This window comes from Eschrichtius robustus, chromosome 16 (genome assembly GCF_028021215.1).
Source record: "Eschrichtius robustus isolate mEscRob2 chromosome 16, mEscRob2.pri, whole genome shotgun sequence".
NCBI lineage: Eukaryota > Metazoa > Chordata > Mammalia > Artiodactyla > Eschrichtiidae > Eschrichtius > Eschrichtius robustus.
The window spans coordinates 52,689,981-52,709,603 of record NC_090839.1 but is presented as its reverse complement, the minus strand read 5'-3'; the positions used below and the strand labels follow the sequence as shown (position 1 = coordinate 52,709,603).

Genomic DNA, 19,623 nt, shown 5'->3' with positions numbered 1-19,623 from the left:
CGGCAGCCGGACGCGACGGAGGAACCGGTGTGGCCGCGAGTGCTGATTGGCCGGAGGGCGGGGCGAGCTGAGGACACGGGTCTGTACGCGAGCGCTGATTGGCCGGGGGCGGGGCGGCGGGCGCTGATTGGCCGAGATGTGACGTCGCTGGCGTGAAGAGCCCGCCCACCCCTCGCACCGCAGCCCGCCCTCCGCCTCGGTCATGGTGCAGGGTCGCGGGCTGCTCGGCTACCGGACCCTAGCTACGCTGAGAGCCTCCTGCGCCCGTCGCGGCCTGGGTAGGTGGGCCGGGGCTGCCGCGGGGCCGGACTGGCCGGGGTGCCAAGGCGCTGGCCTGACAGGGGCCGGGGCCACGGTGACCGGCCCGCGGGGGCGAGGCGAGGCGAGGCGAGCCGCCCGGCCGGCGGGTCCTGGCTGGCGTCGTAGCCGGGTTAACGGCGGTTAGGCCGGCCGCAATCCGTGAGGCGTTCCAGCGCGGGGCCCGCACCGGGCGGGCGGCGGGGAGCCGCTGGGGCCGCCGCGGCTGACGCTGTTTTTTATTGACACAGGATTTTAACCCCTAACTGACGTCGGCAGGCGAGCCGATTGGGGTCGAGAAAAGGCCACACAGCAGTTGAGTCAGACTTTGAGAGGGCTGAAGACAGAGTGGGGTAACTTGTCAGCTGGGGGTTGCTGAAGGATTTGTGTTAGGTAAGGAAATGGGTGTTCCAGGGACGCTCAGGAGCCCTGTCTTAGGACCCCTGGTTCCCCAGGGTCTGCCCGGCAGCCAGCGAGCGCCCCCATCCTCCTTGACTGCGGCGCCCCATACAAACCCCATTATTTCTAACGCCCTGGGATGATGGAACTGTGCCTGAAGCCGCACAGAATGCTGTGTATATTCTCCACGAAGTGAATCACAGCTTTTCATGTGAGCTGTGGCCGGCAAGAAAAGCCTGGGGCAGAACTGGGTTCTGTGAGCTGTGGGACCCTTGCCCTCTTTGGGTCTCCTATACCCACCTCAAAAATGGGAGGCGATGGACGCCCTGACCTCCAAGGGCCTGCTCTTCCAGCTGTCAGGTTCCATTTTCACTGTGTTACCTCTTGCTTTGTTGGAATATTTTGACTTTGATTTTGAAATCGCCTTTATTTCCTGATATCTTATCTGGCTGATGTAGCAATAGGGGCAGTGATAAGCTGAGTCTTTGGAGCTGGCTAGCAGTTAGCTAAATGACCGCAGAGCCCTAGGTAGGGAGATGGAGCAGAAGGAAGCCATCCTTGGCCACTTCCAGATCTCACTGAGAGCAGTCAAGGTTCTGGAGTGTGCAGTGTGTCACCATTATTAAGGAAAGAGCTGGGTTTTTTCCATTTAGGGAACTCGTCAGAGCATCAGAGCTAAGAGTTTCTGTGTCAGGAGTCAGGCGGGTGGTGGAAGTTGGACTGTAGGGAATCAGCAAGAGTGTGGCTGCCCCATTCAGAGGGGGCTCCAGCCCTTTGATGCCATGCAGAAGGAGGGATCCAGTTCAAGAGAAGCCCAACAAAATGTGTCTCAAGGCTTGGCCTTGACTCTGCTCTGTAGTCCTCCTGGAGCTCGGATGGCACGTATCGGGGCTAAGAGGAGGTGGCATAGCACAGAAACCTGATCATATGAAAATGTTTGTTTTGCCGAGCATGAAGAGAAGGGCCTGGAAAAAGCCCAGCTGGTTGTCAAAAGGAGGACTTAGCTACCTCTGTGTGATCCTTAACGGTGCAATTCAGGCAGTTCCCTGGCCATGGCAGATGAGCTTGAATTCTGCATCAGACGGCCCCCATGGACGTGGTCTATCAGTCTGTCGGTCGATGCTGCCTGCTCTCTGGATCCCTTTTTTTGGAGAGGTCCCGTCCCAAGCACCTACCTACTCCAGAATTTCATGGCTGTCTTCTGTCCCCTTTTGCAGTTTTAATCCCTTTCACGCTAAGATTTAAAGTATTGTTGGGGGCCTTTGGGAATTTTTAGATTGAATAGGAGTTTCATTGTTGAAAACATTTTGGCACCTGTCTCCTGGGCGGAGGATGCTTTTGCCCCTCGGTCACTCCCAGCCCACCCTGGCAGCCTTCTTTGGCTCAGTTGGATGGTGATTCTGTATCATGCATACTCGAATCTAGAACAGTTGTGACCAGCTGTCCCATTTCTCAGGCCCCGGGTGGCTTTTGTGCATTATCCAAATTTCGAGTTCCTGCCATTCGAAAGTGGATATTGTTTACTTTTCTGGCTCGAGACCTGAGAAGGGCTGTGAGTAACTGCACAGGACTCAGGCTCTGTTAGCTTGCAGAGGCAGCCATGTGCCGAGGGAAAAGAGCCTGGCCTGGCGCTTTCATTCTTCATGGTGTTTCTCTGAATCAGGTGTGAACAACCCCAGAACTGGCAGTGGTCACATCTGATAAGGGTTTGAATCACAGGCACAGGCTGGCATTTGTGTCCTTTTAGAACCTTTGAAAAAGAAAATAGGGATCCTAAGTCTGAAAGAGCTGATTTCCACAATTATAAACATGAATTGTGTTCTCTGTTTTCCTTACGGATGTGGTTAAATGAGGCTATCCTCTTCTTTATCAAAGAACTTAGAAAACCTCGTATTTGGAGGCTCACCATGTTGCATCCCTGGGATGTCACTTCCCCGGATGCCTGGACTGCTGGGCCAAGGGCTTGCTTTGAAGTCTCGGCCTAGCGTGGCCTCGTGTGGACGCTGACTGGAACCGCATTTTGTCTTCAGGTCCAGCCCTGCTGGGAATCTTTCTCCATCACACGGATTTAAGGAAGAGCTTGACCGTGGAGCAGGGCACAATGAAGGTTGAGTTACTGCCTGCTTTGACCGACAATTACATGTACCTGATCATCGATGATGACACCAAGGAGGCTGCCATTGTGGACCCGGTGCAGCCCCAGAAGGTGGGAGGCGAGGCCCCAGCACCAGTTCTTCATCTCCTGATGAGTTTGATAACCACAGTGCCCTTGCAACTTGGCCAAAGCTGAACAGAAATTAATCCATTTGGTTTTTGAAAAACAATTAAACTAGTGTCCAGCCACTCTGTTATAGGGGCAAAGGGCCAGTGAGAGGGGTGGAAGCGACCAAAGGCTTTGGAGTGGAGAGAAAAGGGCTCCTGTCTGTAGAGTCCCTGGGCAAGAGAAGTAGGAGCCCTTCTCAGCACTTTCTCCTCCTCCTCAGGGCTTTCTGCCCCTTAGTGCTGCCTCTAGGAGTGGCAGTCTCTGCTGGAGGGGCTTTGAGAGGTTGTGGGTGGGACTGAACTGCCGAACGGATCAAGGGAGAAAAAGCCTCCTTGTCACCCTGCTCTCCTGGAGCTGGGGCAAATCGGCAGGCTCCACTGGGCATCACCCTGCAGACTGATGAGCCAGTGCCGGGGTGTGAGTGTGGCCTGTGTCCTGCCTCATGTTTGGTTGCAGGTTGTAGAAATGGTGAGGAAGCACGGTGTGAAGCTGACTACAGTGCTCACCACCCACCACCACTGGTAAGTGCTCCAGAGGCCGAACTTCTGTGCCAGCAGAGTTGCTTGGGCCTTAACAGCTATGCCACGCACACCCCAAGGGGGAGTGTCCACCAGGTGGAGGGGGGTGGGGCGCTTGCAGGCTCCCAGGGGTCCCCCCACAGGTGGGAGCCTAGGGGCTCAGAGCCCTGGAAGCCCTTCTCCCCTCCACAGCTGTGAGCTAAGGGTCAGCCCCAGTGGGGTTCTGACGGGGCTTCTGGGCGCTAGCCTCTGTGCTGCTGCCCTGTGTCCCTCAGGCCTGGTGATGGGGTCTGGTGACTTGGGGGCTCCAAGGGGAGAGGCTTATGCTGTATATCCTGTGGCCATGAGTGGACCTTTGGCAACATCTTTGAAAGCTCTTGTGCTTGTGTGGTGGGAAATTGGCCTCGATGTTGGGGAATGAACTAGTCTAGACATTAGTGTTTTTGAAAATCAAGCAGTCATATTTGGAGAGGTTGCGTTTTTTTTTTGATATTTGAAGGCTAAAGGATGAAAAAAGTTCTTATATTTGGGTCTTAGGACTAGAGTTGCCTGCCCAAGGCCCTTGTGGGTTTTTGAAACTTTTGAGGCTGTTCAAAGCTAGGAAAAAAATGTTTATTTGGCTCTGAATTTTCTTTTCCAAATAACTGCCCAAGGGCAGCTAGTGTCTTTGAACCTGTTCCTATGGCATCTCTCGGAGCTTGGGGCATGTGTTCGGGTAAAAGGACACCTTTCATCTTCTGTGTGGGAGTGTCACGTGGATGTGGTTGGCCAAAGTCTGCTAAGTGTTGGAAACTTGTTGGTTGATGTAACTAAGTCGCTGAGAATCTTTGGGGTTGTTTAGCCTCTGGGGTATCAGGTGTTACTTCCTGACTGATTTAGGCCCAAGGATCTGCAGTGGCTACTTAGCACAGCCGCTCCTTCTCTCAGGAACTCCGCCCCGTGTGGTGCTGAGGCGCCCTTACTCCTCTGGCCTCTGTCGGGCTGCGTTGGGGGGCTGCTTGGGGACTCCTCCTTCCCAGCTTTTCACAGTGCGTGTCTCTCTCCCACGGCTTTTCCCACATTGTGATGCCTTATAAAACTAAACCAGGCCCCAAACTGAGCTCCAGGGTGTGGCCTGTGCCACCCTCCCACTTATAGGTGGCATTTTCGGGGGTCAGTGATGAGTGTGCTGAGTGCTTGGTGCCAGCCTGTGTGTATCAGCCCCCTGCAGGGCAGGGAGCAGAAGGCTGCCCTTTCTTATCTGTGAACCCTGCTGTTTCTGGGCCCGTAGGTGAATGTGTAGTGAGGAGCAGGTGTTCCCTGGTGATTGGAAAGCCCTCGCCTCATCCTGGAAAGGCTAATCTTCTGCGCTCAGGACACTCCCAGCCCTGCCCCAAGACCCTGGCAGGGCTTGCACTAGTGTATTTCTCGCCCCACAAGGCCGAGGCGTGGAGCTCTTCTCTTGACCCGGGAAGCGTGGGGAACTCCTGGATGAGTGTCCAGGAGGTGCCTCACTGCTGGCTGCACATTCGAGTCATGTGGGGAGGTCATTCCGAGCTGGCCTGTCCCTGGGTGGACAGATCCCTCTCTGGCAGCTGTGCATTGTTTTAGAAGACAGCTTTGTGATCTGCTCGGGGCAGTGGGTCTGTGAATCAGACCCACTGGTCTGTGAATCAGAATCACCTGAGGGCCTTTAAAACTCCTGGGCTGCGGGCTTGCCCAGGCCCACTGCATCAGGATGTGTGGGTGGGAGTCAGGCCTTGGCGCTGCTTACAGATCCTCAGGTGACTCTGATGCGCCCAAAGTCTGGGAACCACGGGCGTAGGGATTATCCAGGTGTTTGTGATTTGGTTCATCTGCTCCAGAAGCTTCTGCAGCAACACGGCAGGGGCACAGAAGTGCCTCTCTTGGGAACGGGGTGTCTGAGGACATTCTTTTTCAGTGGAGCCAAATGACAGACAAGAAGCGAGGATCCTGGGTTGGAAGATGCATTTCTCTTCTGAGAAACATAACTGGGAAAAATAAAAATTCCGTTTTGTCAGGGTGTAAAAGCAGGCAAACCCTCTTTGTATCAGTAGTAGCCCCAGCTCCCCTTTTCGACTTCAGGGACCACGCTGGTGGGAACGAGAAGCTGGTCAAGTTGGAGCCTGGGTTGAAGGTGTATGGGGGTGATGACCGGATCGGAGCCCTGACTCACAAGGTCACACACCTGTCCACACTGCAGGTGAGGAGTGAATGGAAGGGGCTCAACTGTGGCCTTGCTGGGCTCCAGGCCCTAGAGCCGCCTCCTGCTGGCTCTCCCCTCACTTACCCCAGGAACCCAGAGGGGCACTCAAGGGCTTAGCTGGGGAGACGACCTGGCCTGTGCATGGGTGGATGGGCTCTGGGGGCTGCCTGGGCCTGGATAGTCCCTTCTGTCGAGAGCATTGCAAGAAAATTAGCGTGCAAATGGTGACCGGCTGAGGGGAGAAGCTGTATGCATGGTTTTGAGACAACTGGGGACATTGAAATACGGACTCTACATGGGATCATATTTCACATCAGTGTTAAATTTCTTGCGTGTTGATGATAGTGAGGTTATATGGGAGGATGTCCTTTTCTCAGGAGATGTAGCGGAGTGTCTAGGGGCAGTGTGTCAGGATATGTGTGTGTGAACAGAGCAGGTGCCGCACAGGTGGGACCTGTTAGCATTTAGTGACCCAGGTAAAGGGCACACGGATTCATTGTCATTTTAGTTTTTGGTAGGTTTGAACGTTTTTGAAGTAAAGAGTGGGGTGGGGGGTGGAGGCAGAGAAGGGGAACAAAACAAAAGGCCAGGCATCTAAGAAGGAAAAGTGTCTTTTCTGGCAAGACGCCTGGTTCAGATTCGGCCTGGTTTTGAGGAGAAAACAAAATCAGCCCTTTGGTTTGCATACCAGCAAACACCGGCTTCCAGGGGGTCCCTGCATCTGGGGTACCCTCAAGGACTGGGTCCTGTGGTCACCAGCAAGACCCATGACTTGCTCAGTGGAGCAGTGGCTGTGGAAGCCCACCCGCCCTTAATGGCACCTCCTGCTGTGGGGCGGGCCTGGGGTCTGGGAGAATCTGTGAGCCTTAGGACAGGCTCCCCACACGCAGGGAGCACAGGCCAGTGTGTGCTCTGTTTAAGGTGGGGTCTCTCAACGTCAAGTGCCTGTCGACGCCATGTCACACTTCCGGACACATCTGCTACTTTGTGAGCAAACCCAACAGTCCCGAGCCCCCCGTGGTGTTCACAGGTGAGTATTCAGGTGTTTGAGCTGGGGGGTCTGGCGTTCTTTGCAAAGACTCTCTTGGTGTAGGGATGGCTTTGCACACCTTTGGGCAGAGCAGCAGAGCATCTCTGCCAGGCAGACTTTGCTGGGCTCTGTGAGGAGGACCGCAGCCCTCAGGGTAGAGCTTGGGACTCGGCTTCAAACACATCCAGGGTACAGGCAGCCATGGTGCGAACATGGTGGGGGTGCTACCTCCTGGCGGGGCTGGCCCGAATGCGCCCCTCTGATCCTGGTCATCGCTGTCAGGTGCATGGGGACAAGCCTTTCCTTGAGAGACTCTGCCTGGTGGGGGTGCAGTCCCAGCCCCCACTACCTCCAGCAGCAGACAGGTGGGCAAGTGGGGGGCCAAGGGAGACCCCAAGTGGAGCCAGTCAGACCCGCCTTGTGTGGGGCCTGATTGGTGCTGGGCGCTGCCCCATCCTTCCACGGGCTGTGAGCTGAGTGGGTCTGGCAAAAGCCAGCCCCAGGTCAGGGTGTCGCACACGGTGGCCCAAAGAGCTTGGAAGGTGGTGGTGAAGCCCCACCAGCATCGGGCTGTGCGAGTGGCTCTCGGTTGGGGTGAGCAGGCCTTTCCAGCAATTGGAGGTGTTTCTCCTTTTGAGAGGAAGTGGAAGAATCTTGATGGTTGTTGGGGAACCTGTGAAGCGGAGCGGCCGTGTGACGGTGGGTGTTCAGGGCAGTGTGAGCCAGTGGCCGTGGATGGGCACAGAGCAGGCCCCTCTGCCCCCTTAGCTTGTTTAACGAGTATAAGCAGTTTTCAGTCTGAGTCTTCCCCAGTTATGTAACAATCATGATATTATAACTGCAGTGAAAGTTTGTTTAAAAATACAACAGTTGAAGCAGTGTGGGCTCCTGGAGTGGGGAAAGGGTGTCGATGGGAAAGCCACATGAGGTCAGGGGTGGGGACGCTAGCATGAAGGGAGACACAGGCCGAATGAGGGGTCACAGGGCCTCTGGACTGTCCCTGCAGCTTGTCTGTAAATCCAAAATTATTTCCAAATCTATTATGTTTATTTTTAAAAATACAGTCATTTTCAGGGTCTTCGCTGCAGTAGCAGGATGTGTGGGCTCTGAGCCAACTGCTGAGTGTGGGCCACGGGCCCCTGGGCATGTTGTGGGAGCCCCTGGCCTCCCGATGGGCCTCGGCAAACAGCGCTTTGCGGCAGGTGGGCCGGCTGCCTGCGCGAGGTGTGACCCCCTCTCTTAAGCACAGTTTCTCCTGCGTCAATGGTGGGTGTGGGGTCTCCCCCACTGGGTGGTTGTGGGTGTGAGGTGAGGGGTGTGGAACCAGCGCTGGGCCCGGTGAACTCTCACAACTGTGCTCCTGTCCCTGCCCTGCTGCCCGGCCCCTGGGTGTCCGTCTGCCCCCCGGCAGGGCCTGGGGTTGTGCGGGCCCGTGGCGGTGGCCCCCTTGGACCGCGCTCATGTTAGAAGCTGAGTGCCGGCTGTGGAAGGTGTAGAGGGCTGGTTACCGCCAGGCAGGCCCTGGACCGTGTCCTGCACGTGCTGTTCTCTAGTCCGCATGACAGCGGCTGGCAGGGGAGCGTGTTGTCTAATTGGTAGCTTTTATAATAAATAGGTGAGAGTCACACAGGGTCCTCAGTGGTGAAGCTGAGCTGTCTGGGGCATCAGCAGTGAGGACCAGGGGAGCAGGGCAGTCCAGCAGGGCCCTAGCTGGCCTCTGTGTGCACGGCTGAGGAACCTGCAGCGTCCAGAGGTGAGGTGACTGGCAGCTCCAGGCCTCGAGCTTGGATGTGAGTGACCCATGGCCCTGCTCCCTTCTCCTCTGGGGTGAGCTGAACAAAGGGAAAAGGATGCAAGCAGAGGAGGTGACAGCCCAGAGAAGGGTGTGCATGTGGCCCTGGGACGTGGTGGGCAGGACTGGGCACCCACAGAGCAGGGAAGGAAGATGGGATGGCTGCCTGGAGGGGCAGGCCTGGAGCAGGGTGCTGTGATGGCACTAGCGGGTTGTCTGTGTTTGAGAGGTCAGGATCTGGGACCTCAGATTTGGGAACTCATGGCAGCGAGCGCCAGGAGCAGCTCAGGTGGCGGTGGTGGGGAAATGGAGGCTGAAGTCGATGCTAGAACCATGGCCCAGTGTGCAGGGAGGAGAGGCAAGGCTGGCTCTGCAGAGCCTGGGGTTGGGGCAGCCTGCGTAGGGGAGGGACGCCTCCAGGCACCCTTAGCAGCTGGTGGTGAAGGTTGAGAGCAGACAGCGAGAGGCTGGGGGTGCAGGTGAATGGTGGTCCCACTGCCAGGGAGAGACGTGGGGAACCCCGGGTCTCTCAGTGTCCTTCTGGTTGAGGACATGGCCCCATGGAGGAGGCCCAGGCTGGCTCCCCAGCCCCTGTGGCAGGAGGCCCATGAAATTCCGGTGTGTAAACAGCAGGTACTGCTGGTCCCTGGAGGGAGGACCAGATCCCCCCAGCCTACTGTGCCTGCTCACGGCCTGTCCTCCTCTGGGCGCTCCTTGGCCTCTCACTGGTGCCCAGACACAAGGTTGAGGGGTACTTTAGGGCATAGCCCCAGTCCTGCGTGTTGAGGCTTTGCTCATGGGCTACCCAGCTCATCTGTGGTCTTGTTCTGAGGGGACAGTGCTGCACCATGGCCACTGGGTGGGCCTTGGCTCCTGCCTGGCCTGGCCTGGAGCTCCCTGGGAAGAGGCCTGGCAAACGCTGGTGGAGGGGGATTGTTGCTCCCTATTGTGGAGTCCCAGGCCCTCCCCGACCCAGGGGCCTGGATAACAAATGTGCCGTGGGTGGCCCCTGGGCATGAAGCCCGTTCTCAGGGAAGAGCCTTGGGGGAGGGAAGCAGCACGTGGAGACCGGGTGGGTATCAGGTGGGGGGAGGGCTGCGGCAGGAAGGGGGCAAGTCTGGGAGGTGGCAGGTCCGTGTCTCAAGGGCCCATGGGGGCTGTGGTCCCGCGTGAGGGGCTCCTGGAGGGTCCAGGCAAGATCATGGGGGTCTTACAGAATGGTGCTGGCTGTCAGGAGTAAGGGAAGTCACAGGAAGGTCTGGCCTGGGAGGGGGCTGCTGGATGGGTGGGGGAAAGGGCTGGGTTTTGGGGGTTCTCAGAGCTATGGCTAATAGGACTGGGCGGTGAAGGGAGCAGCCAGGGTGACCCTAAGGTTTGGGTCTGAACAGCTGTTTGGGGCCTGGTGGTGCCAGTTAGTGCAACTGGAGGGAAAAGGTTTGGGAAGGGTGGAAACCAGTACTCGTGGGTCGTCCCTGGGCCCTGTCGGGGTGGAGGTCAGGTCTGGGGCTGTGGCCCGGTTAGCACAGGGGTCAGAGCGGAGCCCCGGCCCTCGAGGGGGCGTGCACTGCTGACAGCCCCTCCAGCTCCACGCTGTTCTGTCTTGCAGGCGACACATTGTTTGTGGCTGGCTGCGGGAAGTTCTACGAGGGGACAGCGGATGAGATGTACAAAGCCCTGCTCGAGGTCCTGGGCCGGCTCCCTCCAGACACGGTAGGCGGTGCCCCACCCGCCACCCGCTCGCTCGCCGGGTGGTGGGAGGACCCTGCTGGCTCCCCCCATTGGGGTCTCCCCTGCATCTTGGGAGGAGCAGGAGGGTAGAGGCATTGCTTCTGGAAGTGTGTTTTTTCTTTAAGCATACTTTTCATTGTTATTTAACATACACGCAAGACGTGTCCTTGTCCTGAGGGACGTCTCGTGGGTGCTGCCCCCAGGACCAGCCAGGTCCCTCACACCCATCTCTGAGGGGCTAGAGGGCGGGTTAACGAGTCTCCTCAGAGCTGGCGGGCTTGGCTTTTTCCCCAGAGAGTGTTCTGTGGCCACGAATACACCATCAGCAACCTCAAGTTTGCTCGCCACGTGGAGCCCAGCAACGCCGCCATCCAGGAGAAACTGGCCTGGGCCAAGGTGAGCGTGATGCACTCGGGCGCGTCCTAGGGTCAGGCACGGTGCTGCCACTTTCCCAGGAGCACGGAGCTCACGGTGCCCGCTTCAGAGTGGGCAGAAAGTGCTCCTCCAGGCAGTGGGCGAGGCGGGGTTTAGACAGCCCAGCTTGGAGCAAGAAGCCCTGGTTGTCTGCTTAAGATCCTTTCTGACTCTGTGGGTCCGGGCTGGGCCTGGGATACTGCATTTTCAACAAATGCCCAGGTGAGACCGAAGCAGCAGGTCCCAGCCCCTCCCTGCTGTCTGTGGGCAGTGGATTCACCCTGGAGGCTGCTTGTCTGAAAGGCATTTATTTCAAACACGGCCTCCAACATGCCGCGTGGCTTGGCCCAGGGGTTGGCGTGTTGTCCTGGAGGCATCTTCTGAGGGGGGGTTTGTAAACGCTGCTGCAGGCAGCTGGGCTGAGGACGTTCTCCTGGACTCAGGTGTCTGTGTTCCCTCTTCAGTCACTGAGAAATGGTGTTGGTAAGAAACGCACACACCTGGGAGTCCTCAGGTGCTGGGCTCCCTTCTGCTGAGTTCAGTGAGGAATGGTCTCATAGTTTTGTTTCTTTCATAAGTCACCTGTTTTTGTCAAGCATCTTTATCAATTTTGCGAGGTGGGCTTGCAAAATAATACTTATAAAAATTCAGACACTACCGTAATAGGTTGATAAATATTATTCCTTTTTTTTTTTTTTTTTTACAGTGTGCACCTAAGAATACTTAATATAAAAAACTCATCCTGTGTGTTGTTTTGTGGCTTCCTTGTCACTTAATAATGGGTCTTAGTGCTTTTTCCATAGCAGTCCAAACATATTGAGCTTATTCTTTTCATGGTTATCTGCTTGAGGATAATTTACATACAATAAAACATACCTGTTTTAAGTGAGCATTATACAGTTTGAATTTTGACAGTATATGCTCCTGTGTCAGCCCCACTACAATCAAGATAGAGAACATTTCCCCTATCGTAGAAGGTTCCTTGCCCCTCCCCATTCAGTCCCCAACTACTGATCTGCTTTCTGTCATTATAAATTACTCTTTTCTAGATTTTCATATAAACAGAATCACACAACATTACTCTGTTGTGTCTGGCTCTTTTTGCTCAGCATGTTTTCGAGATTTTTTTTTTTTTAATTTCTGAGTAGTATCTCATATGGACATACTACAATTTGTTTATCCACTCACCTGGATGGACTCTTGGGTAGTTCCCAGTTTTTTGCTATTTTAAATAAAATTACTGTGAACGTTTGTGTGCAGGTCTTTGTGTGGACACATGTTTTCATTGCTTGTGGGAACATACCTAGGAGTGTAATTGCTGGGTTGTGTGGTAAGTGTATGTTTAACTTTTAAGAAACTACCAAACTTTTCCAATTAGTTGTACCATTTGGCATCCTCACTAGCAATGCGTGAGTTCCAGTAGATCCACATGCTCACCAACGCTTGGTATTGCTGATCTTTTAAATTTTAGCCATTCTAATAGGTGTGTCGTGGTAGCTTGTAGTTTTTAAGTTTCCATTTCTCTGATGGCTAATGATACTGAGTGTCCTTTCATGTACCTATTGGTCCTTTACATGTCTTCTTTTGTGAAGTATATGTTCAAGTCTTTTTTTCCATTTTAAAAACTCAGTTGTCTTCTGAGTTGTGAGAATTCCTTATACATTCTGGAAACAAGTCTTTGTCAGATATATATCTCAAATATTTTATCCCAGTTTGTGGCTTGCCTTTCCATTTTCTTAACAGTGTCTTTCAAAGAATAAAAGTTTATACTTTTGGTGAAGTTTAGTTTATTAATATTTTCTTTTATGCTTTTTGTGTCCTAAGAAATCTTTGCATACCCCTACATCACAAAGACTTTGTCCTCTGTTTTCTCCTAGCAGTTGTATAGTCTTAGCTTTTATGTTTATATAAATTTATGTTTAGGTCAGTGATCCACTTCAAGTTAATGTTTGTGGTGTAAGGTAAGGGTAGAAGTTCACTTTTTTGCATATTGACATCTAGTTGCTCAGCACCATTAGATGAAAAGACTTTCCTTTCTTCATTGGATGACCTTGGCATCTTTACTGAATAAAATGGACCATGTGGGCATGAATCTACTTCTGGACTCTATTCTGTTCCATTGATCTACATGACTTATTCTTGCGTCAGTAGTACTGTCCTGATCACTGTAGCTTATGGTAAGTCTAAGAATCAGGTAGTATAAATCCTCTAACTTTATTCCTTTTTGAAATTCATTTTGGCTCTTCTAAGTCCTTTACATTTTCATATAAATTTTAGGATCATCTTGTTAATTTCTACAAAAAGTTTGGCTTTTTTTTTTTAATTTAAAAAAATTTATATTTATTTTTGGCTGTGTTGGGTCTTCGTTTCTGTGCAAGGGCTTTCTCTAGTTGCGGCAAGCGGGGGCCACTCTTCATCGTGGTGCGCGGGCCTCTCACTGTCGCGGCCTCTCTTGTTGCGGAGCACAAGCTCCAGACGCGCAGGCTCAGTAGTTGTGGCGCACGGGCCTAGTTGCTCCGCAGCATGTGGGATCTTCCCAGACCAGGGCTCGAACCCGTGTCCCCTGCATTGGCAGGCAGATTCTCAACCACTGCGCCACCAGGGAAGCCCCAGCTTGGCTTTTTTTTTTTTTTTTTTTTTTTTAATTATTATTTATTTATTTATTTGGCTGTGTTGGGTCTTCGTTTCTGCGCGAGGGCTTCCTCTAGTTGCGGCAAGCGGGGGCCACTCTTCATCGCGGTGCGCCGGCCTCTCACTATCGTGGCCTCTCTTGTTGCGGAGCACAGGCTCCAGACGCGCAGGCTCAGTAGTTGTGGCTCACGGGCCTAGTTGCTCCGCGGCATGTGGGATCTTCCCAGACCAGGGCTCGAACCCATGTCCCCTGCATTAGCAGGCAGACTCTCAACCACTGCGCCACCAGGGAAGCCCCAGCTTGGCTTTTGATTGTGTTGTAACAAAAGATTTGGAGAGACTTGAGATCCTAACGATATGGCGTCTTTCCATAAATATGATATAGCCTTACATTTATTAAGGTCTTTAGTTTTTCTCAGCAGTATTTTGTAATTTTCAGTGTTAAAGATCTTGCACATACTGTTAAATGTATCCCTAAATACTTCATGGTTTTAGATTTTATTGTAAATGATTATTGATAGTCTTCAGAAATACAATTGAGTTTTGTATTTTGACCTTGTTTCCTTGTGATCTTGCTTAACTCACTTAGTCTAGCATCTTTTTCATAGGTTCCTTAGCACACAATCATGCCATCAACATTAAGATAGTTTTATTTCTTCCTTTCCAGTCTATATGCCTTTTAATTATTTTTCTTGCCTTGTTGCACTGGCTAAGATCTTTAGGACAGTGTTAAGTAGACATGGTGAGAGTGGACACCTTTGGCTTGTTCCCAGTCTTAGGGGGAAGGCATTCAGTCTTTCACCATTAAGTATGATATTAGCTGTGAGTTTTTTGTAAGTCTTCTTTATCAAGTTGTTGAAGTTCACATATATTCCTGGTTTTCTGAGAGTTTTTGTCATGAGTGGGTGTTGAATTTTGTCAAATGATTTTTCATCTATTATGTAATCATACATTTTTTTCTCCCTTACTCTGTTAATGTGGTGAAGTTTTTCACTTGGTTTCAAATGTTAAACCAACCTTGCTTTCTGGATAAACCTTAGTCGTGTCTATTTTTGTGTCTGTGTTCATAAGGGATATTGGTCTGTAGTTTTATTTTCTTGTAATGTCTTTGTCTAATATCAGGGTAACGCTGGCCTCATAAAATGAGTTGGAAGTGCTTCCTCCTATTTTCTGAAAGAGTTTTTCTATGATAGTTATTATTTCTTCCTTTAGTGATTGTTAGAATTCACTGACATAGCCTTCTGGACATTGAATTCTTTTTTGTGGAAAGATTTTTTTGTTATGAATTAATGTCTTTAATTTGTGTGAGGCTGTTAGATTTTTATATTTTCTTGAGTCAGTTTTGTTAGCAACTAGTATCTTTCAAGGAATTTGTCCATTTCATCAAGGTTTTCAAATTTACTGGCATAGTTTTCATAGTTTCCCTTTTTATTATCAAGCTTGTTGAGGTTTAGTTCACATGTAATAAATTGCATCCATTTAAAGTGAACAATTGAGTGAATTTTGACAGACGTATATACCAATTAAACAACTCCCACTATATTTAAGATACATAACATTTCCATCACCCCCCCAAAACTTCCTCATGCCTCATTTTCTCTGCCCTGCTCCAGTATGCCACTAGAACTTAGTTCACATTTTCTAGAATTTCATATAAATGGAACTATACATTATGTATTCTTTCATCTTTTTTTTACTCAGCAGAATGATTTTGAGATTCATTCATGTTGCTGCATGTATCAGTTCATTCCTTTTCACTGCCAGGTAGTATTCCTTTGTTTGGATATACCACATTTTGTTTATCCATTCACCTGTCGATAGACATTTGTGTTTCTAGTTATTGGCCATTGTGAATAAAGCTGCTATGAACGTTTGTGTACAAGTCTTCGTGTGACACATGTTTTAATTACTCTTGAGTAAATATCTAGGAGTGGAACGGCTGGGTTGTATTAGGTGTATGTATTAAGTCGAAACTTGTTCAGTCTTTTTTAAAATTTATTTTATTTTTTTATTTTTGGCTGCATTGGGTCTTTAGTTGCAGCATGCAGGATCTTTGCGGCACGTGGGATCTTTCATTGCGGCACGCGGGATCTTTCACTGCAGTGCACGGGCTTCTCTCTAGTTGTGGCGTGCAGGTTTTATCTCTGTAGTTGTGGCGCACGGGCTTCAGAGCATGTGGGCTCTGTAGTTCACGGCATGTGGGGCTCTCTAGTTGAGGCACATGGGCTCAGTAGTTGTGGCGCCTGGGCTTAGTTGCCCCGTGGCATATGAGATCTTAGTTCCCTGACCAGGGATCAAACCCACGTCCCCTGCATTGCAGGACGGATTCTTTACCACTGGAGCACCAGGGAAGTCCCAAGTCGAAACTTGTAAAGAAACTGCCAAGCTGTTTTCTAAGCGACTGTATTGTTTTACATTCCCACCAGCAAAGTATGAGAGTTCCAGGTGTTCCACGTCCTCACCAACACTTGGTATTGTCTGTCTTTTTAATTTTAGTCATTTTAATGGGTGTGTAGTAGTATTTCATTATGGTTTTAATTTGCATTTCCCTAGTGCCTAATAATGTTGAACATCTTTCCATGTGCCTGTTGGCCATTTTGTGAAGAGTTTGTTCAGATTTTTTGCCTATTTAAAAAACTGGATTGTCTTCTTATTGTTGAATAATAAGTTTTTTTTTTTTAAAGTATATTCTAGGTACAAGTCCTTTTTCAGATATGTGTATTGTGAATAGTTTCTCCCATTCTGTGACTTGCCTTTTGTTTTCTCAACAGTGTCTTTTGAAGAGCAAACATTTTAAATTCTGATGAAGTCCAGCATATTAATTTTCTTTTGTGGTTCATACTTTTTATCTCCCATCTAAAAAATCTTCGCTTTTGCCAAGGTCAAAAAAACCTCCTGTGTTTTCTTTTGGAACCTTTATAGTTTTAGCTTTTATTTTAGATCAATATGATTTAAACCGCCAACCCCCCCGCCGCCCACCGCCAATATTTGTTGGATCTGTAGTGATTGCCCCTCTTTCATTTCTGATGTTGGCAATTTTTTTCATTGTTCTTACCAATTTTGTTGATCTTTTAAAAGCACAACTTTTGCCTTAATTTTCTTTGTTTTTCCATTGCACTGATTTCTGTTCTTAAAAAGATAAAGTTTAAAAAATTCTTTCCTTCTACTTACTTTGGATTTGCTTTGCTCTTCTTTTTATAGATTCTTAGTATGGAACCCAAGGTCATTGATTTTATTTTTTATTATTTAATAAAAATAATTATTTTTATAATTATTAGCTTAGTTGCTCCACGGCATGTGGGATCTTCCCAGACCAGGGCTCAAACCCATGTCCCCGCATTGGCAGGCGAATTCTTAACCACTGTGCCACCAGGGAAGTCCCGGCCATTGATTTTAGATCTTTCTTCTTTTCTAATATAAGCACTTAAAGCTAAAAACTTACCCCCAAGTACTGCTTTAGCAGCACAAATTTTGACATGCTTTATTTTCATTATCTTCAATTTGAAATATTTTAAGATATCCCTTGTGATTTCTTCTTTGACACATAGGTTATACTGAACTGTGTTAAACTTTTTTTTAGCCTTTTCAACTTTTTATTATGAAAATTTTCACACATACAGAAAAGATGAAAGAATTTCATAGTGAACAGTCATATACCCAACACCTTTCTAGTAACATTTTACTAATTTTATCGCTGCCTATTTATCCATCTTACTTTCCTTCTTTTTAATAAGTAAAACATACTAATGTGTGGACGTCAACCGTAAATCATTTTACCAATCCAATTAGGGAGAACAGTTAGAGTTTCCAACATTTTTGCTCTTATAAACTGTGCTACAGTGAACAACATCCTCAAATGTAAGTCTTTACGTTTGTGTGCTTCATACTTCTGTAGGAAAGGTCTCTGCATGTTAACGCTCATCTTAATAGATAATCCAAAAGGTTATGACAGTTTACACTCCCCCAACTATGCCTACAAGGACCTGTTTTAAAATTATCCTTAGAATAGTTCAGTTGTTTTCTTCCTTCATAAAAGGTGGAGGAAGATTTCTTAGGAGGAGTGAGAATATCGGAGGAAGTGCAGGGAATATTATAAAACATTCTATGCTTGTTTTCACCAGAAGGGAAAGTTCAGAGATTAGCAATAAGCCTTCATCTTTTTAAAAAATAATTAATTAATTAATTTTTTGGCTGCGTTGGGTCTTCAGTGCTGCACGGGCTTTCTCTACTTGCGGCGAGTGGGGACTACTCTTCATTGTGGTGCGCAGGCTTCTCATTGTGGTGGCTTCTCTTGTGGAACATGGGCTCTAGGCACATGGGCTTCAGTAGTTGTGGCACGCAGGCTCAGTAGTTGTGGCTCGCGGGCTCTAGAGCGCAGGGTCAATAGCTGTGGCGCACGGGCTTAGTTATTCCGCAGCATGTGGGATCTTCCCGGACCAGGGCTCAAATCCATGTCCCCTGCATTGGCAGGCGGATTCTTAACCACTGCACCACCAGGGAAGTCCCTAAGCCTTCATCTTGACCTCCCACCAGACTCCAACTTGACTCACCTCCAGCGGTTAAAGGATTACTTCTCGATGCCACTGCTCAGTGTGGGTGGGATCAGGACCTTTGGGTCTGAGGGCCCCTGATGGTCAGGAAGCCTGGGTGTGGGTGCTGACAATGGCTGTCCACTCACTGGCCCTGTGGCCCTCAAGGTGAGCCCAGCAGTAGCAGGGCAGGGGCTGCGGGCAGGGTGGAGACCCCCAGCTGTTAACTCTGACCTCCTTCCTGTAGGCATTTCTATAGGAGTGAACAGTTGGCTAGATGTCCCAGTATGCGTCTTCTCTCCGCCTGCCCTGGTCAGTGTTGATTAGAAGCAAGGCCGTCCTGGTCCTGAGTGGAGGTGACGAGCTGCCTGAACACCCTGTGATGACACCTGCCCTCTGGGGGGCTGTCACCGCAGGGGAGGGACCCCGGGAACCTGTTGCCTCGCTGTTCTTCCTGGCAGTGAGGTGCTCACGACCCACATGCTGTCTTGGGGGTGGGGCTATGTTTTCTTCTTTTCTGTCTTCTGCATTTTTGCTAGTTATGACTTCTGTATTAATGAAAAGAAAGCTCCTTGTGCCCCTGCACCTCCAAGACAGCAAGGGAAGGAGAGAGGGTTGTTGGTGGCAGCTGGAGCACTCACATCTCCTCTCCACGGGCAGGGAAGGGCCTGTCCTGGTGCTGACCCACTGCTCACTTTATCTTCTCAGTCGGACGACATTGGAAGACCATTAGGAGGCTTTTTGAAGTGTCACCTTTAGAAGTTTTCGCATTAAAGGGACCCACTTTTCTTGCAGGAGAAGTACAGCATCGGGGAGCCCACGGTGCCATCCACCATTGCAGAGGAGTTCACCTACAACCCATTCATGAGAGTGAGGTGAGGGAGCGGTGGGTCCCACGCTGTCCTTAGGCATCTCCGCCTCCACCACCCCGACTCCTGAAGAGCCCGGGTGGGAGAGGAGGCTGCCCTGAAATCTCTGTTTAAAGTGTAGCCAAAGAATGAGACACTTCTTCTTAAAGGGGGACGCTTTTCTTGGCGCCCTGGCTAGGGTGTAGGGTCCTTTCTGACCCTGGAGTCTGGATCCATAGGTGGACGAGACTTGTGCTTGGGGAGCCTCTAGGCGCTGGGCAGTGCCGGATGCCAGCGTGGAGTTGGTGTCCCCGCTTTCCGGGTCACCAGCAGGACTGGCTCGGCCAGCATGTTTCCCACAGTTAGAAACACCTGAGTTGGCCGTTGGCTGTCGCACTTCATTTTTAAGAACGTCCCGCCTCCTACAGGCTCTTTTTCTTCCCCGGTGCCCTGGGAGGGGCGGTGGGCCCGCGGGCGCGGGGTGCGGCCTGCAGCCTGGTGCTTGGCTTCCGCAGGGAGAAGACTGTGCAGCAGCACGCAGGTGAGATGGACCCTGTGACCACCATGAGGGCCATCCGCAAAGAGAAGGACCAGTTCAAGGTGCCGCGGGACTGAGGTGGCCACGGGGCCTGGGTGTCCAAGGCTGCTGCTGTGGCCACCTTCAACCACATCTGGGTATTCAGGTGTGTTAGGTGAATTTCTGGCTAGGAGTGCAAGAAATTCAGTCTCAGTTTAATTTTAAATTAATTTCAGAGCACTTTGCTTGTGTTATCAAATGTTCTAATGCATATTTATAAGAGAAGTTTAGAAAGTGTTTATTCCCGGAAGCTCTGCTTGCAGACTGTGTGTTGTCTCCAGCCTTTCCACGGGGCCCCCATAGTTGCCGTGTGAGCCCCCATATGATGCCCCAGTAAGAGTCGTACCCGCCCTGCCCCCGGTGAGGCCGGCACGCCCTGGTTGTCATTCCT

The 19,623-nt window shown here is 50.6% G+C and overlaps 1 protein-coding gene across 2 annotated transcripts; it reads left to right on the top strand.

The window, feature by feature from the left end:
• Positions 1-176: 176 nt before the first annotated feature.
• Positions 177-19,482, top strand: HAGH (hydroxyacylglutathione hydrolase). 2 transcript variants are annotated; one of them, XM_068524546.1, is made up of 9 exons: positions 177-278; positions 2,727-2,902; positions 3,416-3,480; positions 5,563-5,680; positions 6,605-6,713; positions 10,112-10,215; positions 10,528-10,629; positions 18,603-18,682; positions 19,171-19,482. In XM_068524546.1, exons 1-9 carry the CDS (start codon positions 203-205, stop codon positions 19,268-19,270), a joined length of 930 nt encoding a protein of 309 aa, XP_068380647.1. In that variant the 5' UTR covers positions 177-202; the 3' UTR covers positions 19,271-19,482. The 2 variants fall into 2 exon arrangements, with proteins under 2 accessions (XP_068380647.1, XP_068380648.1); XM_068524547.1 differs by lacking the exon at positions 177-278 and adding an exon at positions 548-690.
• The last annotated feature ends 141 nt before the right edge of the window (positions 19,483-19,623 follow it).

What these genes read in the sequence shown, in the direction of transcription:
- HAGH (XM_068524546.1), top strand. Translation starts at nt 203, where the DNA reads ATGGTGCAGGGTCGCGGGCTGCTCGGCTACCGGACCCTAGCTACGCTG. An exon ending in GCCGGCTCCCTCCAGACACG is followed by an intron (nt 10,216 to 10,527) that starts GTAGGCGGTGCC and finishes CTTTTTCCCCAG; the next exon opens with AGAGTGTTCTGTGGCCACGA. An exon ending in AGAAACTGGCCTGGGCCAAG is followed by an intron (nt 10,630 to 18,602) that starts GTGAGCGTGATG and finishes CTTTTCTTGCAG; the next exon opens with GAGAAGTACAGCATCGGGGA.